The 27,487-nt window shown below is 50.5% G+C and overlaps 3 protein-coding genes across 17 annotated transcripts in view; 2 read left to right on the top strand and 1 right to left on the bottom strand.

Moving 5' to 3' along the window:
* LOC146757038 (receptor-type tyrosine-protein phosphatase T-like) overlaps positions 1-10,710 on the bottom strand; it is a 114,821-nt gene extending 104,111 nt beyond the window's left edge. For all 7 annotated transcript variants that reach the window (XM_085523341.1, XM_085523339.1, XM_085523343.1 and 4 more), the window contains exon 1: positions 10,633-10,710. The gene's annotated coding sequence lies outside the window, so the exon portion shown is untranslated. The remainder of the gene's footprint in view (positions 1-10,632) is intronic.
* Positions 10,711-12,580: 1,870 nt separating this feature from the next.
* On the top strand, positions 12,581-18,443 carry LOC146757039 (uncharacterized). 8 transcript variants are annotated; one of them, XM_085523355.1, is made up of 10 exons: positions 12,581-12,795; positions 13,676-13,755; positions 13,827-13,879; positions 14,471-14,539; positions 14,879-14,938; positions 15,729-15,800; positions 16,160-16,252; positions 16,386-16,496; positions 16,804-16,951; positions 17,235-18,443. In XM_085523355.1, the coding sequence occupies exons 1-10, from the start codon at positions 12,793-12,795 to the stop codon at positions 17,455-17,457; spliced, it is 912 nt and encodes a 303-aa protein (XP_085379481.1). In that variant the 5' UTR covers positions 12,581-12,792; the 3' UTR covers positions 17,458-18,443. The 8 variants fall into 8 exon arrangements, with proteins under 8 accessions (XP_085379481.1, XP_085379480.1, XP_085379484.1 ...); XM_085523354.1 differs by having other exon boundaries at positions 13,676-13,879; XM_085523358.1 differs by lacking the exon at positions 13,827-13,879.
* A 2,424-nt stretch (positions 18,444-20,867) lies between these two features.
* Positions 20,868-22,510, top strand: LOC146757040 (uncharacterized). 2 transcript variants are annotated; one of them, XM_085523369.1, is made up of 4 exons: positions 20,868-21,198; positions 21,273-21,354; positions 21,741-21,935; positions 22,316-22,510. In XM_085523369.1, exons 1-4 carry the CDS (start codon positions 21,118-21,120, stop codon positions 22,336-22,338), a joined length of 381 nt encoding a protein of 126 aa, XP_085379495.1. In that variant the 5' UTR covers positions 20,868-21,117; the 3' UTR covers positions 22,339-22,510. The 2 variants fall into 2 exon arrangements, with proteins under 2 accessions (XP_085379495.1, XP_085379494.1); XM_085523368.1 differs by having other exon boundaries at positions 21,741-22,510.
* Positions 22,511-27,487: the final 4,977 nt, after the last annotated feature.

Here is a 27,487-nt window from a genome sequence, read left to right on the forward strand (position 1 = left end):
ATAGGTGTCATTACAGCTGATGAACAAAACCAGGCCGTTCTGTGAGACATGAAGGAGCAGCCAGATCCGTTACAATAGAACCATGAAAGAAGCTGGATCATTGGCTATGTGCTAAGCTTGGTGAGCTCTTGTAACACTTAACATGACCATCGCACTGCGACTCACAGCACTTTTCTTCATGTTTTGATTGATCTGGTTTTGTATCAGTCACAAATTTTAGTCCTAACTCTGTATTGTAGGAAACTCAATATTTCAGCTTGTATTTTCTCATTACAGCTGGATATGGTAAAAAAGCAAGCTTGCTTCTTCTGGCACCAAAAACGGTTCCCTAACAAACTTCAAAACAACCATTTAAAACAACAATAAGGGGCAATTATGAGTTTATTAAAAGCATCTATCACGGAAACACTTAGCAGTGCTATTCCATGGCTGGGAACAAAATGGGGATTATCGAGCATTTTGATGATTAAATGCAGAAGTATAATTAAATATGCTAATGTAAGCAAAATTACAAAGCAGGTAGAGCACTTGGTCTTTGGCAAACAGAAGTAAAATGTGGGGTTTTTTTTCTTACAAATCTATTTATTTTATTATGTGTAAGTAAAATTTATTTGTGCAATTTTATTAACATGCATACGTATTTAATTTGATTCCCTCTTTCTCTGTGTACCTCTGCTGTTAGCTTCAAACACAACAAGCGGAAATGATTGGAACACTGCATTCCTGACAAAGAATAAATTGTCTCCGTAAAAGTAAAGGAGGTGATCGAAATAAAAGGGAAACAAATGCTTGAGAGGTTTCCCGTACGCAGCCATAGGTCTGAACAGCAGAGAGAAGCACTGCTCCTGCAGATAGGCTTTCTCACATTTCTAACTGCGGCTCCCTCTTCTGCCTGTGCAATCTGAAAGAGAAATTCTCCACCATCTCCTGGAAGCCTTTCAGAAATAAATAAAAACCATGTTTTCCACATCTATCTGTCAGCCCCAGGAAAGGGCCCCCAGCTGATGAAGCACTGGCTTTGAGGGCGCTGTGGTGATACCTCAGGTGCCCAAAGCCACTTGAAGCTCATCCCATCTTCTCAAGATTCAATAGAAGCAACAAGTCCCTTTTTCACCAGCAACGGGCACTCAGGTTTCAGAAGTTCAAATATGACAAGGGCTGAGATTGGATAATTATGAAGGGCAAAAGACATACTGACACAGCCATAAAGGACCAGACAAAGGGAGGAGATGTCCTCAGGAGTGAGTAGTTGGAAATTCAGGTAGTGTAGAAGATGCCAACCCATTTCTTTTCCCAGTTATTCCCTTCGCTGGGCCAAGAGACTTTAGAATTCCTGTTTCCAAGTGCTGTCTGCAATGTATTTCAGAAATGTAGTTTTAGACAAGGTCTAACTACAATGTATGGGCAGCTGTTTCATTCCAATTTCATGCTCATGTCTTCCTTCCAATAGAAAGCTGAAATCAGCAGTGCAATGTCATTACTGCCACGGCTGGGTACCTGTTATGTGAATATACATATCTGGACAAATGTTTATTTCAAACTGCTGTAGATACTCCTTGGGATGGTGGAAGAAGGATAGAAGTTGGCTCTGAAAAAAATCAATAACCCAATAATTGCTCATTTCCTACGTTATGGTCGCACTTCTAACCTACAGAAAATAAAGCAGAATAACTTTATCCCTAAGCTTATCTGGCTGTAAAATCTCTGTTCAAAGATGCCCACGTTCCCAATAGGAGCCATTCCCATTCTTCTGGATTTTCTGACTCAATTAATAAACTAGACTTGCTGCAGTGCAGCAGCCAAAATCCTGGTGTGCTTCAACACCTGCTCACAAGGGGGACAGAAGCAAAATCTCTCCCAGCATCTTCCTGGAGGTGCCTATTTTCCAGCCCTGAGCTACAAAGTGCCAATGTCTCTTCTCTAGCTCTACTAACTCAGTTTTGTCCACCCCTTGCGATGTCACCAGGCAGTAGCATCAATGAGTAACTCCTCGGGTCATGGTCAGCATCGCAGCAGCCAGGTCCATTTTATAACAGTACTGCCCAGATTTTTGCCTTTGAGACTTTTCCTGATAGTTCATCTGCTTTCAGCACCAGCACAGCTCTGACATGGACAGGGAGCCAGGATCGGTGCCCTCTCTGAGATCCATCAGACTGGCAGGTCTGTAAAGTAAAAGGGGCTCATAGAAGGAGGCCTGGCAAGAAGCAAGAGCAAAGGTCCCAGAGAGCAGATGTGAGGAGCAGGACCAGCATTTCTTCACCACCATTAATTGGTGAGACGCTAAAAAATTATTCTTAGAGAATTTCAGAGCAGACCTTATGCACGACATAGATACATCACATGGATAAACTCGTTCTTCAGAAAAACCACTGAGCCTCTTAACAGAGGGCACTGCTTATATTGCAGGTGAAACCTGAACATATGGACCTTCGTGTTCATGCATGAACCTGTGCATACACCTACACACACGCACGCAGTCCCCATCCATGTCAGGATCCCACACTTGCTCAGAGAATGGAACTACAGTTTGCCACGAGGAAACTCTCTGCAGTCTTCAGAAGGGACAAAAGCTGAAGGATGTAACGACAACTGAAAGTCACACAAATCATGCTGATGATCAGTCTCTAAGCTTCTCTACCAAGTCCCTTACTGGTCCATTTGTCTTGGAACTACGAGTTTGAGGTTTTAACGAGCACAGGAATGTCAACTGTAATAGACCTGAAGGTAGAGAGGCATAAAACAGACAGTCTGCATGACAGAAATTGGCCATGTCCTCATCCGCAGGCCAGTGGAAAGGCAGAAGTAGATTTACACGCTGCTCACTTTGTTCATAACTCACTGGTCCTCCATCAGTTAGCTTTCCCATAACAAAGAGCACTATTACTGCACTGAACATCATGACACAGCCCAGCGGGAAGCCTTGGGAAGGCTGTCACAGCCGGAGGGAGGCCATGCTGTGCGGACCCATGCCTGGTCCTGGTTCTGAAACACGACTGGCGTCAATGTTTGGGGCACCACTGAAAGTTACAGCACTAATGAACAAGTTAGTTAGTCATGCCCTAAGGGCTGGGGCAAAGCTCATTTGTCCACTTCAAGATCTTTATACTGTAAAGGGTTGTTTTTTTTTTCCGGGTGAATGAAGCCTCTTGCACTTGCCATTTCTTACTGCATACCAAAGAAAGAACTGAAATGGAAAAAAAAGCAGTGTGTTTTGTTTTCAGCAACTATGGCTTGATTCTTTGCTGCCATGGCTTTAACAACAAGGCTAGAAGGAAGTAGATGAGCATTCATGCGTGAAAAAAAGCCTATGTTTTTAACAGAATTAGGCAGCTGAGCTCATTTCCACCCCATTAGGATCAGTCTATGAGACAGTGCTGCCAATGAAAGCGCAAGAGATTAGTTTTCCCCTCACTAGCTTAAGCAATGCTCTGGGCACCAAATAAAGATCACAACACTTTTGGGGGGATACTGCAAAGCTTGTGCAGGGAACTGGTCCAGATCCTGCCTTTCCATTTCTCAGCAAAGCATCTTCCACAAAAATGTGCCACTGTGCCCTGGCTGAGTTCATTTGGAAATGGAAAGAGGAGAAAGGATGTCGATGCTGACTGGAAATCCATTTGCTGGAAGCGCATTAAGGAAGTGAAGTTTCTAAGAGAAGATCTGCTCATCTGTCAGTGAAACACGGCAAGAAGTGCTGCCACAGGTTGGCACCACAGCTCTGCGTGTCCTAACAGCATTTACAGCGAGACACTTTTTGTTCAATTCATGTAGCCTTGAATTAATAAAAAGAAAATGCCATGTTCCTAATTTCTGTTTCTTCTAATATTCCTTCCTAAAACAAGCGCTGAAGAAGTCACTTTGATGCTCGGTTATCTTCCAGCTGTTAATGATTTCCCTCTGTTCAGAGCAGAGGGCCATAAAGAAGGGCAGAGAAAAAAATAGTTACTGCTTTATTATTAAAATAATAATATTCCTACTGGGTATGTGTTAGCATTTGCTCCCTCAATGGTTGTGATTTATCTCAAGCAGGAGTATTAGAAATGTCAGGGATTTCCAACTGGCACCCACTCAGCTCCTCTCTCTCCAGACTTACAGATACAACCACTTTCTCTTCCCTCTTAATCTTCAGAAAATCTCCTGTGAAACTCAATATCCAAGAGCATTTCAGCTACAAAGTGAAGCAATCATTTGTTGGGACCAGATGGAATTAGGGTTGCTCGTACAATGTGAATGTTGTATTAAACATGCATACGCACTGTGCCCATGGTCCTCAAGGGATTTTTAAGCATCTATGGTAGCAGGGGACACGGAAAGAGCCAACCCAGCCCCTTCAGTACACAGCTGTAGCCTGATCCCTGTCAGCTGCTGGGTCTTGGTCTTTGGCCTTGCTCCCACACGCCACCTTCACCCCTAAAGCCATCCCAGCCCAACACAACTCCTCAGCTCAGAGATCAGATCTGACATATTTCTCCTCCAGACGGCCTGAGCACAGCAGGGAAACCATTCCCTCCACAGGTGTAAGGATCCTCTCCCTTCTAATCCAGGACCCAACTTTGGACACGCTAAGAGAAACCCAGCCCAATTGGAGTCTTCCCACAAATCAGAGTGAACAGTTAGCTTGAGAGATGCTTCAGCTTCCTAATCCAGGAGATACAGGCTTAAGCTCAAAAACTGCATGAGCATAAAATGTCATGCAGCCCAACACAGTGGAACTGCATATTCAAAACTGATGTTCAGCTGGTTTTCGTATCAGGACTGAAAGATCCTGGATTCCTTTTTTTTCTGAGTCAATCAAAGCATCCCACACCAAAGTAAGGGGCACTTGTGCAATATTTACTATATATGCGGATTCTTGATTTAAACAAATTAAGAATAATAGTGTAGAAAATACAAAATCCAAGATCACTGTAAAATGCCTCAGAGAAAAGGACTACAAAGGGCCCTGATTCCTTTGCACATCAGTCAGAACTAGAAAATCCTCAGCACAGCAAGCTTGCCTAACAACTGCTTACATTCATTACCACTCCATCTGATGGGAGCACCAACCCTTCGCCTTATTACACTTCCCCAAGGAACACAAAAACAGAAAGACAGTGACCAGCTCTCAGCTCTAAATTAAAGCTGAGGAGATCAATCCAAGGGATGCAAAAGGCTGTTCTTGTTCTGTGATGCTGAGTGTACCTGCCTTATTCGTTGTGTGCGTGTACTCAAACGCAGATACCTCCAGCTGTATTAAACAGTACACAACCACCTAAAGGAAACCTAACAGCTTGGGGAAGTGTGAGGTACCAGTACACTCATCAAAATCAAATTCTCCTGTGAGAGCAGTTTATCGATTTGTGTATTTTACTCTCTCTGGGATTACTGTTCAATTACTTTTATCCTCTGAGATGAAAGCGGCACAATGGAACATCAAAAACAGATGAAAAAAAGAGAAAAGTTGCATGTTTCAATTTTTTTCCTTTAAATCTGCATCATATCCATTACACATCTGATTTTCAAGGGAGCCCTCTGAGAGCAAGGAGGGTAACTATTAGATATACAGCTCTCATCTGCATTTTCTCTCATTATTCTGGAAAGGGCCAGCATCTCTTCTATAGATCATGTTGTTTGTCCTTGTGCAAACAGCAGCCTGCACAGACAGTGACCGCAGCTCCCTCCTTCAGGTGAGCTGCTTGCTAATGGTTGATGTGATCAGTAGTTCATCACCACCTTCATGCTCAAACACAAACAGCACAGAACTCCCACTGACAACCTGCAGTACCATTCAAGAGCTTAAAGCTTTGGTGCTGGTGAAGACATCAGGAAAACGACATTTTGCTGGTCTGCACTCATTCTTCTCTAAAAGCTTTTCAACTTCTGTTTGCACTAAAAAAAAAAAAACATCTTTATACTGTAAAAGCTTTTATTTTCTGTGGGACACTGGCTTATGCCATGTGAGTTTACCACACACATCACAACCAATGCAACAAATGCAATCAGGACCTCATTCCCCTGTTTGAGGGAACTGAACAAGGAATTAAATGGTGCTCCTTTCCATGTGCATGAAAAGAGAGCTTTGCTCTGCACTTGTTAGATGTGAAACTGGCTGAACATCCTCAAATACCAAAAGCCACATACTCCGAAGTGAAAAATCCACATGAATTACACAGCTTAGTGACCTAGCAGCTTGATTTTTACTGAAGTTGAGCTACTCATCTACTCTGGCACTGGTTCTGTCTTTCTGCAACAGGCCGTTGTAAAATGAAGTCACTGCAAAGCTATTTCAGAGAAGGTTGGATTATAAAGCACACTGGTTTTCTTTTAGTGATGCAATTACAAGGAGAATGTAGTCATGAATACCACTGAACTTTAAAATATTGTTTCTAGGAGCAATAGGTTTTACCCAAAGAGATATTAGTGCTCCACCTCCACATTAAAAAAATCACTTGAAAACTTGCAGCAACACATTTACAGTCCATTAGTATGCATTTTCAAATGCCATGCCTCCAATGCAACAGTCAAAACTCAGAATCAATCAGCCAAAGGGAATTATTCTACTCAGAAGTTATGTGAAAAGAAAGTAGCAGAAAGCAGTAAAACATAGAATAACTTTACACTGTAACTTACACACCTACATAGACTTGCTGGTAAAATAAGCAGCAACACACTCTGCACTAGGGAAGTGTCCATCCTCATCAAGTAGAAGACCAATGCTACCAATGGTCCTTTTCCCATCAATATATTTTAAAAAGCCGTTTTTCTAGTTCCCCACACCACTGACCAGCTTCAGTTCTGAGGTCTGATCACCTAAATGTTCTCCCTGCAATGGCAAACAACATCTCTGTAATCCTCCCACACTCACAGAATCACAGAATAGACCAGGTTGGAAGGGACCTCAAGGATCACGAAGCTCCAACTCCCCCACCACAAGCAGGGCCACCAACCTCCACATTTAATACCAGCCCAGGCTGCCCAGGGCCCCATCCAACCTGGCCTTGAACATCTCCAGGGATGAACAAGGCATAAACCTCAATGTTTAAAAGCAACAAATCTACAAGCACCATTCCTCATTGGTTCCCCTAGAACCTGTACCAAGAAATTACCATCAAACCATTTTTAGGACTCTCCTGGACCTGTTTTATACCAGCTGTGTGGTATTCACACTTAACGTCTGGCAAGTTGAAGTCACCATAAGGACAAGAGCACCTGATGCACAGGTACCTCTCAGGTCCTTAAAGAATACATCATCAGTGTCATCATCCCAGGCTGGTGGCCTATGGTAGATGACACTTCACTTCCTCTCCCACAACTGCCCTGCCTGTCGCTGATGAAGGGCCAGTAACTGTCCATCAGGACACAACAGGCACAGGGCTCTTCCCAACACATTTTGCTAATGCCAATGATACTGCAGCTATGGGACAGTGCCAAGACTTCCAGCTGCTCTACCTACTTCCACCTACTGTGTGCATTGGTGTATAAACATTTCAAGTGTGCTTCACTGTACCCTATAACTCATGGAAACGTCGCAAGGATCTCAGTAACACACAATCCCCAAAACTCTGCAGTCTTCTCCCACAGTTTATCACCAGTGAGCCTGGTTTTATTTCTTTTCACGCTTAAAATCATATGCACCCTTCGTCCTCCTTCAAAACCAGCACCATTGCCTCCCCACGCCCAACACAGCCATGTTTTGGTCACCATGGGACATTCTAACGGTCACACTGCCATGGCTTTCTGATGTCACAAACCACCTCCCTGACAACCGCTATAAATACAGGGACCCTGACAACAGAACATCAGTCCATAGTAGACTCGCGACTTGTTGGCACCCTTGTGGGACAAGGAGCAATTTACAAATTCCCTTTCTACCTTTTTTGTTGTCCCTCGTGGAGGAGGATGGATCCTCCTCCACCAAAGAAGCGGCGGCTTCAGGGGAGCAGCAGCAAACCTGAGCCGATGGATGTCGATCCACCTGAGAGCAGCGTCGAGCCCATGGAGGTGGACATCCCTCTGGAGGAGGAACCCATGGAGGTGGATCCACCTCCATCGAGGCAGGGCAGGCACCACAACATCGTGTCTGCCTGGCGACGCTGCTACCTCCATCGGCGGCGCACCAGGGGCTCTCCATTTCCATCTTGGCGTTGAAATGGCACCATCCACCAGAGAGCCCCTGCGCCAGCTGCTGCTCCCTGCCGCCCTTTCTTCCCCGTCCTCCATCCTCAGCCTTCCCCAAGACCTCTCACCTCTTCTTCCCCTAACTCTGAGGAGATGGGAAGGACTGGCACTGCTGTCCTAGAAGCTGCTGCGCCGGGACAAGACAAGGAGTCCAACAGATGGCTTTCAGCTTCCTGCAGCCTCCAGCTGAGCCCTGACAAGAGGGCAGGACTGGGACTGGTGTCCTCTCAGCTGCTGCACCACCACAGCACGAGGAGTCCAGCGGACGGCCCCGAGCTCCCTGCGGCCTCCAGGCGCTGGCACAGAAGCTACAGAGGCGGCTGTTCTTTTGGAGAAGCAGAGGATTTGGCTTTGGACGGGAAGAAGGGCTCGAGTGCAGCATGAAGGTCCACCGCAGTTGCTCCACTGGGACTTTTGTTTCAACACTGGGCCACAACCGATTTAAAAGGACAACACAAAGTAATAACAATAAAAACCTGAGCAATTCTTAAAAAAGCAAAACCAGTCTGTGCCTCTCCATGTGGGTACTTGAGGGTCTGTCCAGGCACGGCCTGTGCTCGGTGCTGGGCCCAGAAGGCCCAGGGGGGACAAGGGCGGTGATGATCTCCTGGCACGGCCCCCACTCTCTTCACACCGAACCGAACCTTCCCCCCCAGAACCGACCCTCCCCCCCCCGGCTGTTCCCGAACAGCACGTTGCTGAGCCAGAACCCAAAGAGGAGAGGCTGGATGCCAGGAGTGTCTGGTGGCCATATTCAATTGGCGCCTTGGCGTCTTCCTTCTTCCACCAGCCTGCACAGAAGCCCATAAAAACCAGCTGGGGTCCTGCTGTTCCACCTGGAGTACCACGAGTCCATGGGGCCGGATGGGATCCATCCATGAGTGCTGGGGGAGGTGACAGCTGAGGCTATTGGTGTCTGTTGGTCTGCACTGACTTCAGCAAAGCCTTCCACACCATCCGCCATGGGTTTCTCCTGCGGAAGCTGCAGCCCATTTGGGGGCACTTATGGAATCATTTTACGGTCATTTGGGGGGACTTGGGGGGATTTCGGATCATTTGGGGTCATTGGCATACATTGGTGCACTCTGTGCTGGGTGAGGAACTGGCTGGGGGATGGGCCCAGACAGTGGTGGTTGAATGGAGCAAGAGCCAGCCAGCAAACAGCCATCAGATAACACCAAGTGGGGGCATGGATTGATCTGCTATGGGGTAGTGAGGGTCTTATTGCTCCCTATAATTCACAAAGGGAGGCTGTGGTGAGCTGGGGGTCGGTCATTGGGAGTACACTGGGGTGATGTCGGGAGTGATGCTGTTGGGGTGACATTGGGGTGACGTAGGGATGACATTGGGGTGACATTGGGGTGGTATTGGGGTGACCTTGGGGCTGTGTTGGGGTGACACTGGTGTGATGCTGTTGGGATAACGTTGGAGTAATGTTGGGGAGCGATGTTAGGAGCGATGTTGGGGTATCACTGGGGTTGCTATCAGGGAGGGAGGGATGTTTTTGTTGCTGGGGGGCGACGCTGGGGGGTCATGTTGGGGTTATGTTGGAGTTATGTTGGGGTATCCCTTAGGGGGCGACATCGCTGGGGTGGCGATGGGGGGTCAGTTTGGAGTGACACCGGGGTGCAGTTCCGCTCTTTGGCCACGCGGTGGCAGCAGAGAGCTCTCCGCTCTCTTGACCACAACGAAACGAAGTCGGGTCAGCAGAACCGGACCGGAACCGCGCATCCGAATCCTTACGGAACACAAAACTCAACACTCCAATCTGCATCGTTCCCATTTACAGAGAAAACCTCATGAGAAACACCCCTCCTTTCCCCACCCCCCAGAACCGACCCAGACCCATAGATACCTTCCCGAACCACCCGTGTGCTGCCCTCAAGCCTCCCCCCTCAATAGGCGACCCAAAGGCACCAGAGCCCCCCAGCGCTGACACCGCACGTCCACTCCCCCCTCCCTCCCCCAAATTAGGGCCAGACCGCGGGGGGGGCAACGAGGCGGCCGCCACCCACCCCCCATCTCCGTCCCCTTCATCCAACACGAAGGGGGTGATGGCGGCGGGGGGTTCGAGCCCCTTCCCACACCAACCGGCTTTCGGGTCCCCCCCCAGCGTTTCCCACATGGCGTCGAACATGCGGCGTCGCCTGGAGGCGTCCCAAGGGGCGGGGGGAGACGGCCAATGGTCGCAATTGAGCCGCTACGGGTAAAGGAAGGGGGGGCAAAGAGGAGACGGAGACACGTGGAGGCGATGAGGGGGGGTCGCGTCGTCGGGCTCCAAACGGAGGCAAAGCCGTAACCCCCCCCCCGGGGCTCCCCATCGTGCCAAAGCCCTCCTGTAACCACGGGGATCCCGGGGGGCACCGAATGGGGGGGGGAGCAGCGGGAAGAGGGGGGGGTCGGGGAGGTGATGGAGGCGGAAAGAAGGGGGGACAGAGCGGAGGCTGAGAGCCGACCCCCCCCTTCCGTGCTTACCCGAGGGGGGGGAAGGCGGAGCGGGGGGGCGGCCAACACGGTGCCCAGCTTGGGGGGACCCAAAGCGGAAGTCGTGAAGCGCAGCCCGGTCGCCGACGTCGATGTCGCCCCCGCCCGACGCTGTGTGGGCTTAACGGAGGAGCTCCGTGGGGCAGCAGGGGGGCGGCAGCGCTCAGCACCCCCTGCCTCAAAACGGCGCCCAGAGCCCCCCCCGACCCCCCGCACCCCCCCCCCCCCGCAGCCTCTAAGATCTGGGGGGCGAAATGGGGACAGCGCAGCAGCAAAGAGGTGGCGGCTGTGACCAACTCGACGGGGGGGGGGGTCCCGCTGCCCCCCAAGTGTTTAGATAAGGCCACCAGAGCCCGGCAGAAAACACCGGGAGGACCCCCCCGAGCTGCCAACCCCACCACCAAAGCCCGGAGCCAACAACTGCCCCGCTGACCTTCATCCCCTCCCCCGGAACAAGCAGAGGCTGCCAGCTCTAAGTGGGGCAGGAGAAGCTCGGGGGGGTCGGAGAACGTGGGGAAGAGGCTGGCGGCAAAATGGGGGGGTAAGGGGGGCGAGGGGGGGGTCCCGAGGCAGAGGAGGAAGAAGAGGCGCAGGGAGGGGGGCAGAGCTAGGTGCTGGGCTAAGGAAGCCAAGTGGTGTTGGAAGGACGCAGGGATGGGGCAAAGACCCCCCCGGGACCCCCAGAGAGCAGCATGGAGCAATGCCAGCTCCGCAGTGGGCAGCAGTTGGGTTAGAATAGGGGAAGAGCTCGGGGGGGCTTCTTGGAGTCCCTCAGCACCCACAGCAGCTGGGCCTGGGCTGCGGAGTCAGGAGGAAGGAGTGGGCAAGGAGGTGGCGTGGAAGTGGGGGGATGGGATCCACCAAGGGGCTGCTACGGGGGTCCCCCCTGGGATCCTGAGGTGCTCCATCATTGGGAGCCCTGGAAGTGGTGCCATGGGGGGGTCCTTGGGGTCTGGATCCCACAGTGCTGTGCCAAGGGGATCCTTGGGATCCAGCAGTGCTTTGCCAAGGGGTCCTTTGGGATCCAGCAGTGTGATGCGGAGGAGATCCCCAGCATCCAGTGATGTGACAACACCGGGACCCCTGGGGTCTGTAAGGGCTGCATGGCAGGGAGGTGCATTAGAAGGGGAAGGAGAGCACTGGGATCCAGAGGAGCTCAGCCCCACGGTGACACGAGGCTGCCCAGGGCTGTTGGGACCCAGTGGATCACAGTGTGAGGCCGGGATCTGGCAGCAGGTTGTGGAAGGAGCCACCTGCAGACATAGGAGAAGCTCCAGGATCTGGTCCATCAGCACGGCAGGATTCAACAGGATCTGATGAGAAAGAAAAGAGATGGGGGGTGAGATCCTCCATCCATACAAAGGTCCCCTGGATTCCCCCCACCCCCATAATGGGATTCCAATGGATCCCTTGATCCCTTCCAGTACCAAGGTGATGATCCCTGGGATTCCATCACCCAAATTCAGCCCCCAGACCCTCCCCAGTAACAATGCAGAGCCCTCCCCCCCCCCCAAGATTCATCCCCCCCAAAGCTTCTCGCCTTCCACCAGCAGCAGCACCAGGGGCTGAATGGCAGAGGCTACAGCCAAGCGACCCAGCAGGGACCTCCGAGCCCCACAAGGCAACATCCTGGGGGGGTCCCCCGGCCCCTCAGCAGCTCCCGCAGACACTCAGCTGCTGCCGCCGGGCCCCCCCCTGCTTCACCCCCTCGGCTTCCTGCAGCAGGAGGGTCACAAAGGGGGCAACGACACCCACGGACCCCCCCGTGCCGGTGGCCAATAGGACGGTGACGGTGGCCAGAAGGAGCAGAGCCCGGGGGTGACCCGGAGGGTTGTGGGGCAGAGTCAGCAGCTCCAGTAGAGCCTCGTATACCGCCGGGACCCCCCCGGGACCCCGCATGCTTCACGGGGGTACTCGAGCAGCAGCAGCAGCAGCTCCACCTGTAGGGGGGGGGACACACAGCCCTCCGTGGAGACACAGCTGACACCCCCCCCCCTCCCCGGGATCGCCTTCCTCCGGCTCTGTAGGCCGTAGGAACCAAAGCGAGGGCGAACGCCAGTGAAGCGGATCGCGTTTCCCAGGGGGACCCATTTCCGCAGAGCACGCGTTCCCTCCGGGGGAGCGGATTACGGCACGGACCCATTGCGGATAATGGTGGGAAGGGGGAGTGGAAACCGGAGCGGCCTCACCTGGTGGCGTGGGGCGGAGGGGGGGGAACGGCGGAGGGAGCGGAGCGAAGCGCCGGGGGAGCGGAAGAGGTTTGTGGGCTGAGGGCCGCCAACAGCCGCCCCCAAGGCCCCAACATGGCGCTGCGGGCCGCACCCGAAGTGGATTACCCCGCCCCCTCGGTGCCCTATGGCTCCTATAGGGCCGATACAGCCCTTCGCAGCCTCCCTATGTCTGCCCTATAGCCCCCACAGAGCCCCCTTCAGCCCGCCCGTAGATCCCTCGTGTCCCTCATAGAGTCTCTACAGCCCCATAGAGCCCGCAGAGCTCCTATGGAACCTATACAGCTCCCTCTGTAGGCTCCTATAGAGCCCCCATATCCCCTCGGAGCCCCCTGTAGCCCCTGTGGGAACCTGAACAGTGAAGCAAGAAGCAGAGGCTCTGCTGGAATTTAGAACAAAGGGGAGCTAGAAGGGGGATAGTTAAAGGTAGTTTACAGAAAATGATTTAGTTAGTTAGAATAGCAAGGAATGGAGACAGTGGGTCTGGGAGAGCAGGAAGGATGCAGATAAAGAGTGAGAACTCCCTGAGACCTGTCCAGAAAGGGATTAGAGGTTGTAAATATCAGAAGAGGAGTTGCATCTCCCTGACAAGATGGGCGATAACAAGAGGGGGTCTGTATGATAAAGAATTATTGAATATGTATCAGAATTACGGGAAATCATTGACTATGCATAAGGTGTACCTATATCTGTATCACGGTTTTACAAGTCGGTGTGCAAGTTTGGAGGAGCTATCCCCCTTGCACCCGGCGCTGCGCAACGCTGGAATAAACATACCTGCTTTATAACCCATCTCTGCATTATAGAGTTTGATTCCACAGCTCAATAGGACCAGATGGAATGGCTTCAAGCTGCGACAGGGGAGATTCAGGCTGGACACCAGGAGGTATTACTGGTCAGAAAGGGTGGCCAGGCACTGGAATGGACACTGAATCGATTTTCTTTATCTTTTGACAGTGTCTCTGGGTCTTTAATGTCCCTTCTCCCTCTGTGGCGAGCAGCAGGAGCAGGTGGGTGGGCAGAGATGGGGTAAAAAATAAGTGGAACTGAGGGTGAGAAGCCCAGGTTCTGGTTGCAGTGGCTCTGTGCCGTGTTGCCCTAGGGCTGCCTTCGATTGGGGGGGGAGGGGTACTGGACAGGGGGGACAGGCAGCACCACAGGAGCTGGGCAAGGGCATGAGGAAGCCCTGTGCTCCTACGGCTCTGCCGCCGGCTGGCTGGAGCATGCTCTTCATCCTGGGGGTGTCCTAGGGGAGAACTCGGAAGATGTGTGCTGGGAAAAGCATGAGCATTTCTGCTCCAGCTGCCTGATGCTCCCCATAGAAAAATCCTGGTTCCCAACAGAGACCCCCAGCTGTAGCCCAGATGGGTTCAGGCACCTTTTCTTTGTATGCTCTTCCACGCGGTCCCGGAGGGGTGCTGCACATGGCAAGGAGGGAGCAATTTTAAAGCTGCTGAGTGCCAGGCTCCAGGTCACCCTGGCCACTCTATATCTTTGGCAATCAAGGCCTGACTCCCATCCTGTTACCTGGCCCCTTCCCTGTCACTAAGGGAGAGGAAGATCACAGCATGCAATGGGAACATCCCTCTTCTTTCTTGTAGATGATGACATTGGTACTCCTTCAGATGACCCGAAGGAGACTGCTTTTGTGCCTCAGGGGAAACTCCGAGGTAAGTTGTGAGTGTCTGTTTCCTTGGAAGTCGAAAAATTAGTGCTGTAATAGCTTATTTGGGTATGTAAGGACCTCCAAAGGTCTTTCAAGTCTCTTTGTGCTTTGAAGGTCGTACACAGATCAGTCATTAGTATTTTTTTTACTTGGAGAATTGTAACATTTCAGTGAGAAGGCGGCCCTTGCCAGTCTTTGCTCCTATTCCTTTGCTGTTTGGGCCATGTCATTCCCTGACCTGCAGCCAGTCCTCACAGGTCACTGCAGGAAAAAAAAACAAAGCAGACCCCAGTGCGCAGTGGAAGCTCTCCTCACCTGTGTCTGATCACTCTTGTGCCTGCAGGCCCCTTTGGTGCATTTCCAGAGCAAAGTCGTGTCCCTGAGCCTGGGGTGGATGCCAGAGGTAAGTCACCAGTCTTCATCTCATGATCTCTGCTCATATTTGGCTGTGGAAGTTCAGGAGGGGTTCATCTTTTCACTGCCTGGTGATTTCTTCTCCATGAGAAGCTTGGGTAGTCACTGTTTCTTGGGTGCTGCATGCTCCCAGCATCCCGTTGACTTTGTCTCCGTACATCAGAGATCTCCCCACTAAGAAAACCTTGAGGGGCCAAATGTTCTTCTATGCCTTCTCTGAAGATTGTTTTACTTGGCCTGGAGAGTATCTGGAAAGCTGCTGAGTGCCAGCCAACTGCCCACCTGGCCTCTCTGCAGCTTTGCAACTTTTGACCCAGGCCTGGGTGCCATGTCATCACCTGAGCCCCTTCCAGTCACTGCAGGTCCCTAAGGAAGAGAGAAATCACAGCATACCATGGCACCCAAACAGCAGCACCCTGGCACATGAGTGGCAGGCCCGGCTGCCCCCAGGCATCAACACCAGGAGATGTTTCTCATCAATGCTGTGCCTATAAGCAACGCCTTGCCAAAGCCTCAGCATAATCCAGCCTGTGAGCCTCAGGGCAATCCCAAGGGAAAGGGCCTTTAGATCTTGCCCTTCCTCTTCCACCCCCTTCCCTTCTCCAGGCAGTTCTGCACACGGTTCCTTTTTGGACTGTCACGGTGCCACTGCAGGCACCCAACAACTATTTGCCAGATGCTTCTGTGTGGCAGGGAGAGGAGAGTGCTGTGGAGCAGTGCTGTCATTCCAGTCTAAACAGGTGTCTGACAGGAGCTGCTCTGTCTGTGTTTGTTGACAGCTCCTAGTGGAGTTGAATGGCATCCAGTTTCCCATCTGAGCTCCAGGACAGAAGCCCCAGGGATTCGAATGGGTACGTCATGAGATTTTACTTCCTTTGAGAGATGCCAGCTCACAGTCCTAATGTCAGCCAGGCATGTCTGCAGGTGTGAGTGAGAATGCACACCTGTGTGTATGTGCCCTGCCCTCGCACAATGCCCTGGTCCCATTCAGTGATGCCGTTATGCGTTTAGGTAAGCTGCAGTGTGTGGTGAAAAGTTCTCATTCTTTGGTTGCAGAAGTGCCTCCAGGGAAGGCCGTGCTAAATCCTTAGTTGTGCTGGAACCCCACAGGCATCCCAGGGGTGGCTGTTGTCGTTACTGGCTTCACTGAAAAGACCCTTCAGTTTAATACCTTGTTTGTCTGAAAGTTATCTTAATGCTTTCTGTTTAGGTCCTGAGAAACAGAAAGAGACCCTGGAAACAGGAAAATATTTGCAGACACTGCCCCCTCTGCTAATGAAAATCATGAAGGACAAAGCACGTGGTAGGTGTATTTCCGTCTGTTCCCTGAAAGACTTGTGAAGCTGAATTTCTAGAAATACATGTGGAGAAACTGTACCATCTTCCTGATGAGAAGCAGTTACTTACAGTCCCACTCTCTTACCTCCTTTCTAAAGAGACAGGTGGAGCACCTATGCACTGGCTTGCATTTCAGAACGGCAGAGTTCGCACACTGACTGTCCCCCTGAGAGTAAAAGAGGCCATGCAGACAGCAACTGTCACTCCAGGTAAGGGCTGCTCATAGTGGCTTCGTGGTTAGAGGTTGCTCCCCTCCCACTGCAGCCAGTTCCCAGGGACTTAGGAACTTTGTCCTTTTGGGAACTAGGCCACCAGAACCACATTCAGCAGATAAGGAGAGGAAACAGGACCCTCCATAGTACCTCCTGTGCACAGACCCCGCATTCCAGAGCTTGCTGTGCTTCCCCTGAGCCACCAGGCACAACAGCAGCCCGGAGCGGGATCCTTCCTGTGGTTGTTCTTGTCCATGTCACCCAAAGCAGCAGCTGGTGAAACAGATCCACATTGTTTTTCCAGGTGCGGATGGTGAGGAACATGCAAATGCCGCAGTAGATAATTTTATCAAGAAGTACTGTCTGGGATTCGGTGCAGCTATCTTCGTTACCACGCTGATGGCAATGTTTTCATGCTATCGTCTTATCCGGCAACGGAGGCAGATAAACCAGTGAGTTCTTGTTCACCCCTACCCTGCCCCCCTCTTTACTATAGGGCTCCTGTGAGCCAGGAGGCATTTCTAGTTAAAGCAGCATAGAGAAGCCAGTTAGTTGTTGCCTAACACTGTCTGAGATTGATGCTGTCAGATGTTTTAACTGGCCGAGCCATTCCTGCTGCATGTTCTTACTGCTGGGCCTGAGACAGGCCGGGAGCTGAGGGTGGCTCTACCATGCACTGTGAGGAAGGAGAGCAGGGGGTTCTCCTGTGCCCTCAGCATGTTTCTTTCTCTGCAGGCGCCTTGCTGCAGCTGCTGCAGCCGAGAATACTGCCCGCAGCACCTCGCGCTTGGAAAGATGGCTTGCTCGCCTCAACGGACAGCTTGCTTGCCTCAAGGCGCTGGACAGAAAGACAGGGCACCAACAACGACCAGCCCAGCAGCTGCAGAGCACCACCAGAGCGGCCCCTGCCAGGCCTGACGGCTGTCGGGCTCAACTGCCCCCCCTGCGGCCCCTGTAGCTCACCAGCCCAGGCTCCGTGGCCCCCGGGAAGTACATCAGGCCCAGCAGCCCCTATCCACCTTGGGCATCAACACCTCTTTCAGGGGACAGGAGGGACCCACCTGGTTTGGAAGCTTGCAGTCATTGGCTGGCACCCAAACAGCAGCACCCTGGCAGATGAGTGGCAGGCCCAGCTGCCCCCAGGCATCAACACCATCCTCTTGTCCCCCACCACCATCCTTCAGGGGTTGGCAGTGGCTCCCTCGGAGCATCACCTGGGGGCAGCCACCGCCTGGGGGAAGCTTGAGAGGCCCGTCAGCCCCCAGCACCATCTCTGCCCTCACCCTCCCCTCCACCATCCATCAGGGGATGGAAGCAACCCCAGCAGAGTATAGACCTGGGGACATCATCCAACAGACGGACGACCATTGCCTGGGGGAAGCCAACTGGCCCAGCAGCCCCCTGTCCCCCCCAGGAACTGTCACCAACTTTCCTTCACCATCCTTCAGGAGGTTGGAGCAGCCCCCGCAGGGTGTCAGTTTGAGGGCATCATCTGACACCCAGAAAACTACAGCCAGGGGAAAGCATACCAGGCCCCACAGCTCCCAGCCCCCCACAGCACCAACTCTGCCCTCCCGCTCCTCTCCACCATCCTTCAGGATGTGGGAGTGCCCCCCCCCCCACGGGGTCAGCTTGGGGGCATCATGCAACACCTGTAAAACCTCTGCCTGGGAGAAGTATGACAGGCCCAGCAGCCCCAAGATCCCCCCAGCACCACCTCTCTTTTCATGCTCCTCTCCACCATTGGTCAGGGGGTGGGAGCATCATCACTGGTCAACACAACAGGGGGTTCTTTCTTTAACATCCTTATTACACCTTCTGAACTGAGTATAGCTTTTCTACAAAAAATCTCAGCACCACAAATGATCATATTCAAAACATCTGTAACTATATGGAATATAGATATTGTAAATTAATTCAATAAAGTTCAACAACAAAACAAAATAACCAAGAAGCTGCTTCTTTCAAAAGGCAGAGTATTCTGACGAGGAGAAAACAGCAATACTAACATCACGTCACGGCGTTGCCATCAGGGCTCAAGCTAAGGCAGCCAGCTGACCAGGGCAGAACTTGTGTTAGATGCTGCTCAGTGACAACACCCAGAACAAAGTAGCAAGGATGTGAAGTGCAGGAGACTACTTGCGCTTATCACATTCTGTCTGCTGTAACAGCACTACTCAAAGATTTCTAATCAGGCCAAGATCTTTGTGAAGCAGCAGTTTGTTCATTACTGCCATCATGGCCGCACACCCCTACTGACTGTTGGGCAGGGCTGCAGTGGAGAACGCCCTCCACACGCAGTCCTGGGCAGGCAAGGGCTGTCGGTGCACAGTGCCACACGCTCCTTGCCATCTGCACACACGTGGGCTGGCTTTGCACTGCCAGGCACATCGTCTCGCCTGGGCATTGCAGGTCCTCGCTTGGTGGTATGCAGAGACAGCGGGGCCAGCAGATGAAGTTATCTGTGTTGTGTGCAATACTTGTATGACTTGGGAGCTGACAATCCTTGTGGTTCTCTGTCCTGCTACAATTTATAGGAAGGAGAGGAGGTCCATACGTGTATGCCTGAGCATGGTTCAAATGTTGGAGGATGGACGCTATTACGATTTAGGGTGATTAGGAAGGGAAGGTGGGCAATAGAAAAGATAGGAAATAGAATCAAGGAGTCTTTATAGGAAGCAAGAGGGAGAGAGAGTCACCACCATGGATCTGGCGTGTTTTGTAGTTCAGTCATTGGTCTTCAGTAGTGGTGGGTCATCAGGAGTTGTTGTTCCGCTGACAATGACTGTGACCACGGCAACAGTTTCCAATGATAGTATAAACTTACAAATAAGTCTAACGTGGTTCAGTCAGCTCTCCTTGGTGTGACAGCTCAAATCCAAAATGGTTGAGTCAGCTCTCCTTGGAATGGCAGCTTCTGGCTCTGGGATCTCATCTTCTGGGCCTTGCCAGCAGACAAGAGGGAGCAGGGATGCCCACCTGCATCCTGTTCTTCACAGGACACGATGGTATCATTCCCCAGTTTTCCCATACCAATCTGGAGCCAGATCTTCTGCCAGTAAACACTTCTGAGCACCCTCTTCTGGAGGTGAACAGCTCTGGAGGAAGGTGCTTTCAAATGTCCACAAAGTGATGTTGATTGTCACACAGTAGCACCCATCACTTGCCTCCTCCATAAATCAGTTACAGTCTTGTTGGTGAACCTGAAGACAAAAGGTCAGCGCGCTGGGACAAGCAGCCACACACCGGTATCACAGCATCACAGAATGACCCAGGTTGGAAGGGACCTCATGGATCATGAAGAACAAACCCCCCTGCCTGGCAAGGCCACCAAACATACACCTTTACTAGATCAGGTTGCCCAGGGCCCTGTCCAACCTGGCCCTGAACACCTCCAAGGACGGGGCATCCACAACCTCCCTGGGCAGCCTGTTCCAGGGCCTAACCACTCTCCTAGTAAACAACTTTCCCCCTAACATCCAACCTAAATCTTCCCTCTTTCAACTTAAATCAGTTTCCCCTTGTCCTGCTATTACCAGCCCCCTCCTCATCCTATGTGGAACACCAGTGCCAGCAGTGCGGCCGCCATTTTAGAACCCTCTCCATGTCACCTTGGTCACCGCTGCCGCGCGCAACACACTCGCCTCTGAAAGCTGTGTCAAATAACAGCCATGTCGGCAGCTAAGAGGGCGAGGATAGACGTTTGCCCAGGTTCAGGCGGGAGGATGGAGCTGGGGGCCCTAGGAGTGAGAAGGAGGAGGGGGCCCGCCATGACCACCAGGCAGAGGATGGGTAAGAGAGCCATTTTCCATCGTGCCTGGACCAGCCCTGTGACCACCACCCATGTGGAGCCAATGGAGGTGGATCCACCTCCAGATGAGCCAATGGAGGTGGATCCACCTGCAGAGGAGCCCATGGAGGTGGATCCGCCCGCGGCATAGCTGGCCTGGCACCACACCACCGTGCCAGGCCCCGCACTGGCATGGTCACAGCTCCACCGTGGCTGGTCCAGGCGCTGAGCTCCTTACCCGCTGCACGGCCCCCACCCCCAGCATTAGCTGGGTGGTATTTTTGTAACATCTGTTCCTCCTTTGGGCCTATTCTGCAGCCACATTCTGTGGGCCCCCAGTCCCATCTTTACCCTGTTTGTTCCAGTCCCTGTTTCTGTAGTTGTTTTTTGGGTTTAGTTTAGTTTTAGAGTTAGGTGTAGGTTGTTGTTAGTGTTTTTGAGTTAGGCATAGGTTATTTTTCATGTTTTCGAGTTAGGCATTGCTTATTGTTCACTTTAGTGTTAGGAGTAGGTTAGGAGTAGGTTTAGTGTTAGGAGTTGGTGTTTTCCTGTTAGGAGTTTGTTCCTCTTCATTCTTTAGTGTTAGGAGTAGTTGATTGTTCCCATAGTAGAGTTAGGCATAGGTTACTGTTGGTACTGTAGGGTTAGGCGTGGGTTCCTACCAGCAGCTGGCAGCAAACAGCGCTCGCTCGCTCGGTAAGCACACGTCTGCTTTCTCCCCCGGAGCCGTGAGTGCGACTGCCATGAGAGCGGAGGTCTGATGCCATCTGCAAGGGATGGGATTTGCATCCGGTGGCTTTTCCGTTGCAGAATGTCCAGCAGCAGAGCATGAGTGGCCGTGAAATGAAGCTGGGCCTCAGGAGAGCCGTCTGGAGCTGCGTCACGAGCTTCCTGCATGGCCAGCGCAAGGTAGGTGTGCCTTACTGTAAGCGTGCGCTGAAGCAGTGTTGGTTAAGCACGGCTCACTCCTCTGTCTGCAACAGATGGGCTTTCTGCGCGCTTTATTGCTGTGGCCGGCATTGAACAGCACAGCAGCAGCGAGGCCTCGAACATGTCCACAACCAGGTACGTGAATGTGAGTAAATTTAGCTGTGTGAATGATGTTATTGTTCATATTAGTAAGGCAGTATTCACATGTGTGTGATGGTTCTCAGGGGTAGGTTTATTCTTGCCTGGTAAATTTTCCCTTCTTTGACACCCACCCGTCCTCTTGCTTCTCTTCCCCTCACCTGTAAGTGCAGCAATACTGAAGGCTGAGGGCTCTTCTCCGAGGCAGGCGCTAAAGGGCAACTGAAATGCAAGTTTGATGTCCCTCTTTCTTCTTGGGTCGGTAGCCCAAGGTGACCAAGCTTCACAGCACTTCTCTAAGTCAGCCTGGAAATGTTTCTAGCAGGAAGTAACTCCATCACAGTGCCTGAGAGTAATGATGCCTCTATTTTCCCCCCTCACAGCAGGCAGCCTCCATAAGAGAGCAGTAGAGCAGCAGGCTGTCTGTGCTATGGCTGCTGAACTGCATTTCTGGCCACCTGAGATCCCTGAGCCCATGCTAATGAAGAACATGCTGCGCCACGGACTCTTCTATGGAGCCGTTTTGCAGCTTCTCTGTGCTGGCCATCATGCTGCCAGTTTCCAGGTCCCCAAAGGCAGTAAGTGGTGCTCTCATGGGCTGGGAGAAAGGCACGGGCAACCGGCAGGGAGGGAACCATCTGTAGCTGTTGCCAGCAGCCTGGAGGTGCCAGCTCAGTCTTATCCTGTGGCTACTGCTGCACACTATGAGCTGCCAGGCAGAGGGTCCACCTGCCCGTGCAGGGACCACATTGCAGGAAAGGGCTTTAGGCTCTGGTTTGTGTGGGATTTGGGGAATGAGACAGGGGTGGAGATTCTTGTGTGCCCGACTGTCAGGAAGGCGGTTCCCAGTTCTGGCAGCCCAACGTGCCCAGCAGGGTGACTTGAGCTCCCAAAGCGAGCCGCCAACCAGTTGTTAGCTGAGAAGGTTCCCTGAGCGTTTCTGAATTGATTCTTGTAGGACTCGGAGAGTTTGGGGACTGAGACTTGGGAGAGAGTGAAGAAAGCAGAGGCAAGGGAAGCGCTGCTCAGCTGAGGAAGAAAGCCGAGAAGGAAAGCAGAAAGCAACGAGGATGGCTTGAGCGAGAAGCTACAAAGGACAGCAGAACCACCTGCAACTCTTCCTCGGAGGTGGCACCAAAGGCAGCTGACTGAACAGCCCAGTTTACCGGCACAGCTGTGCTTTCCCTGTCATGGACGGTGGAGATGATGGAAGTGAACTGGACAGGAAGGGCTTGTGCTGCGTTAGAAGGAAAGAGGGCTTCACCTGTGCAGCACTTGGTGTACGGCAAGAGCTGGAGACGCTGCGTTCCTTCAGGGTGTGTCTCTTGAGGTCCAGGGCCAGTGTAGGCTTAGGTTGAATTAGGGCTGGCTGGGACTGGAGAGGGAGGAGGTGATGTAGCCCCATGGTCAGGCTTCTCCTTGGGTCTGACTGGAGGCTGAGTGACTGATTGCTAAGCGGAAATCGTGGGCACTGGGGTTTCATTTTGGGGTGTGGGCGGGGTAATAAATAGAAGCCGAGTCCTTTTGTACGCAATAAAATTGAAGCAAACTTTCTAAACCTGGTGCTGCCTCTTTCAGTAGCTGGTCAGAACGTCCCTCGCTCGGGCTGGCAATCGCAGGGCGATGAAGCAGTCGGCTTCACGTCTCTCCCTTGACATGGTGCAGGTTTTCCTACGTTTCCTTGTTGGTCTTCCCAACCTGTGGCCTTTCAGCCAACCCGGAAGTGCTGGTGACAGGCTGTGAGCATCTCCTTACTCTCTGAGGTCCGACAGAAAGAAACCAGAGGAGGGGAAGCAGCCTGGCAGGAAGAAGGGTGTCCCGTGCTCAGCCCCTTGAGTTGGCCTCTCTTCCCTGAGGGTTCTTTCAGCTTCTGATGCACCGTGTGTTGCTGTTTGCCCTGGAAAGCCCAGCTGCACGCTGGCAGCCGTGGCCTGTGCATCATCCTCCCCTTGAGGCCCAAGGAGTTGTTTGTTTTTATGTATTCAGTATTGGTGTGGCATTTTGTTGTTTTGTTCAGCTTTGAGATCAAGGGGTAATTTAACACCGTTGGAAGTAATTGGGGTTCAGGAGTAGCACATGTAGAATTTTGATCATGCAGCAAGTTGTGATTCCTACTGTGTTAAAGAACTGGCACACACATATACGCCTGCAGCTGGAGCTTGATTGACTCTCGTCAATACGGCCTTCCAAAGCCCGGCCCTGGGGAGCTGTCCAAAAATTTTCCAACATTTTGTATTACCTAAGTTTATTTTAAACAGCCAAGGAGGAGTAATCTCTTAAAGGCTTTTTAAAAGGCATTGGACTAGGTTTTGATTATCACGTCTCAGGAAGCTTCTGCATTCCACCTAGTGCTAATGGGATAAATCAAGAGCAGATTACACAAGAGATTCAGGCCTTGCTGCCAGTCTTTTATGAACTTTTTTTCTTTTTATGAACTTTGTTTCATGTTGCCAGATATTGTGGTTTCCTTTTCAGGAGATTCCTTTGCTGTATAATAAGAAGGCCAACTGCATCCTGGCCTGCATCAGAAACAGTGTTGCCAGCAGGAGCAGAGAGGTGATTGTCCCCCTGTTGTCAGCACTGATGAGGCCGCAGCTCGAGTGCTGTGTTCAGTTTTGGGCCCCTCAGGGCAAGGAAGACATGGAGGCCCTGGAACGTGTTCAGAGGAGGGCAACAAAGCTGGTGAGGGGTCTGGAGCACAGGCCGTATGAGGAGCGGCTGAGGGAGCTGGGATTGTTCAGCCTGGAGAAGAGAGTTTCACTCTCCCATCTTCTACAACAGGAGTCCATTCTTCTTTCTTATCGTTGATGGGCGGCAAGTTTCCGTGGACTCTGCATTCTGTTCTTGAGCTTACGTGCCCGCAAGCGTCTTGTCCTTCAGCGTGGACCCACTCCAGCTCTGTGAAAAGGCTGTTCTCACAATTTGGAAAGGCTGTTCTCATGGTTCGGGAGACAGCCAGAGCTGGGGAATGGATGCATGGCACCCTAACTCTGACCAGCAAGGGAACGAGAATGGAAATGCAGACACTGCCAACTTCTACCAGTTTAAATCTGCTTCCAAACTGTTGTGGTTTGGTAATTTGCTTGGTGTTGCTATTCCACATCAGAACATCATGTGGGATAACGGGAGTAAAGGACACAAGTTTTTTATTTCTTTCTTTTCTTTTTCTGTGGACAGCCTTAAATGGGCATGGGGGGAGGGAAGCGGCAGCGGAGGGGAGGCCACCCTGCCCCATACATGCCCCCCCACCCCATAACTCCCCCCACCCCACATATGGCCACCCCTCCACCCCATAGAAGCTCCCCCTGCCCCACAGAAGGCCCCCTGCCCCATATAAGCCCACCTCCACCCCACATATGGCTGCCACCCCGCCCCACAGAATAGCTCATGAAGCTTCTTTAGAGCAATACAGTTTATTCAGTCTAAATGAACATGTGAACTTAATTACTCCACCATACAGTAAGCCTAGGATGAGGAATTAAATAGATCCCTTTATGGGTTTTGACATGAGTGAGGTTTTGGCAAGTTGTGCAATTTTTTATGATCTTTAGTGGGTTTTGTTGTTTCTTTTTTCCTTCCTAAATTAAAAACAAGAGCATCTTTCCTTCTGATACAGATTATGCCTCAATCTGTAAGTGTAAATCAGAGGCAGACTTCAGGCACAGGAAGGCAGTAAACATACACAGTTATAAATTCAAGTACATTTGGACTTGATAAAAGCACAGTAATCCACTGTTAACTGAGAAAGCCGCTTGGCATTCTGATCTGCTCATCATCATGGGAATCTTGCTACCCTTGTGGAGATGTCTTACTTTTGAACTCAGTCCTGTCCTGTTTCTGTCTAGTTCTTCGTAAATACTGATGCATCAGGAAGGAGAAATACTAGGGATTACTAGGAAGAACAATAGAACAGCAGGCATCATTGTGTCATTGCGTAAATACCTGGTATGCCTTGAATTTCAGAGGGTTGCAGTAGGAAAATGCACAATGAGCAGAAGTTAGAATAACGAGAGGTATGAAATGTTATATGTCAAGGAAAACCTGAATAGACAAAGGCTTCTCAGTGTGGAAAAGGCACAGCTGTAGAGTCAGCTGATTGCTGAAATGGTACAATGAGGTGGGAGAATACCACGAGAATTTGGCATTTAAGTGATAGAGCTCTACAGTTAAATTTAAGCAATAAAAACAAAACTAAGTCTTCACTTTCTAGGTTTGCATCAGAGGATTTTAACAATTGGTAACTTGTTTTTTATTACAGTGCTGTCATTGGTGAGATCGATGAAGAGACAGATTCAGCTCTTGACTTAGGGAATATTCGAGCAGAACCCTTAAGTTCAGTTGTGCATTGAAAAGAAGAGAATGCACAAGGACTTTGTAAATCTTTGGTTGTACAGACCTATTTAACAGTGTTCAACAGTTTTTACAAATTGTGCGTAACTTGTCTAGTCACCAGTTTTGTTTTTTTTTATTATGAATATGTTGTAGTTTCGCTTGTAAATTAAAGTTTCTACATTTTACTAAGTATGTTTTTGTTGGATTTACTTTGGACATTTCATGCTGTGTAATTTCACTATGAATAATGGGAAACTCGAGCAATATCAGGACAGGGGGCTCTGGTATAGAGTTCAAAGAAGGTAATGCATCTCTATTCACAGGCTGACAAAGATGTAGGTGCTAGAGCATTCTTGGAGAAGCTGAGAAAGGTGATTTCAGACTCTTTCAGAAAAGACTGCTGACAAAAACTGGCAGCACAAAGCCCTATTAGGTTGATAGGCTGTGCATTGTTGAACTCTTCTTCAACAAGGTAGGCAAAGGATGGTCTGCTCACGGGTCTGGTTAGAATTTCAGACTGCAATTCAGTGCTGCCAGGAGGGAGACTACTCAGAAGCAAAGTTCTGTGTGACAGCTTAAACTGTCAGCTGTGAAGTTTGGTTACCTACACATGTAGACATCAGCAAAGTTAAGATTATTTTTTACTTTTGGATTGCATTCAAATTTTCTGTTTCAACAGCAGATTTTATTTCAGTTTTGATGCCATTGGTTTTGGTCTGGATTTGACCAAAGACTGTGCTGGTTACACTGGTGAAGAAATCGGAGAGAGAAGAACTGGTAACAAAGGGGTTCTTTAAATCAAACAGAAGGCCCACTACCCTTCTAAAAACTACAAAGGTGAAATCATAGCCTAATAAAGTTACACTCTACAGTGGATTGTTAGGTCTTAATTAGAGCTTAATTTTGAGAGAAGTTTCATTCTCAGATGTTGGAAGAAGTCTGGGAGAGGAAAAAGGGAACCACAAGCCGTTATTGTTTTGGACAGGGCTGTGCCAGTTGCTGTGTGCCATTTGGCTGGCTGCTAAGATTCCTGTGGTTTCCCACTCTGTACGGATGTAGAAAAGAAAGTGTTTCCTAGGAGATAAGTGGTAATTTCTGCAAAAGAAGTCCTTTCTCTCACTGAAGGAAAGAAAAAAGTACTCAACAAAGAAGAACAATTCTCAGGCTTGAAGGTACTCTCAGTACGGACTGCTGGTCTTAAGACTGACAGATGGTTCCTCAGTACATGGAGAGTCCTACTGAAATACATATAAGGTGTCAGTTCACAGTGTTCTTGAAAAGCGGCTTTTCCTGCCAAGAGCCAAAATCAAGAGTATGATAAATAACAAGAAACTGAGTAAAATTCAATGTGTCCTTGCAAATTAGCAAACTGATTTTACAAAAATGAGCAGGGAAGAGAAAGATGATGTTGAGGACAAAAGGAAGTAACACTGAATTGGAGGTAATCGTCATAATCCACTACGTTTCCTGTGTTGCCTGATGTTGGTCGCTTCCTCCTTTTGTTTATTTAAAAGACATCTTGGAGTTAAGGGACAAATCTTGGCTAACACTGGAAAAGGATGTCTCCAGTGAAAGGACTGAGCTGGCTTATAAAAAGATGTGTTGAATTCATTTGGTGTGCTTGAAGCAAAACAAAAGCCACCTTTGTAGTCAAAGAGCAAGTTCCTTAATTGCAGTCCGTGTGCAGAGCCTCCGTGTCCACACGTCTGCAAAATTCTTCAAACATTAGTTGGTCAACCCATAGGTTGAAGGAATGTGATTCTGTTTTGAGGACTTAGTCTGATAAGGGAGGCTTTCT

This window comes from Coturnix japonica, chromosome 24, assembly GCF_054131305.1.
Source record: "Coturnix japonica strain WE chromosome 24, WE-NBRP24, whole genome shotgun sequence".
Taxonomy (NCBI): Eukaryota; Metazoa; Chordata; class Aves; order Galliformes; family Phasianidae; genus Coturnix; species Coturnix japonica.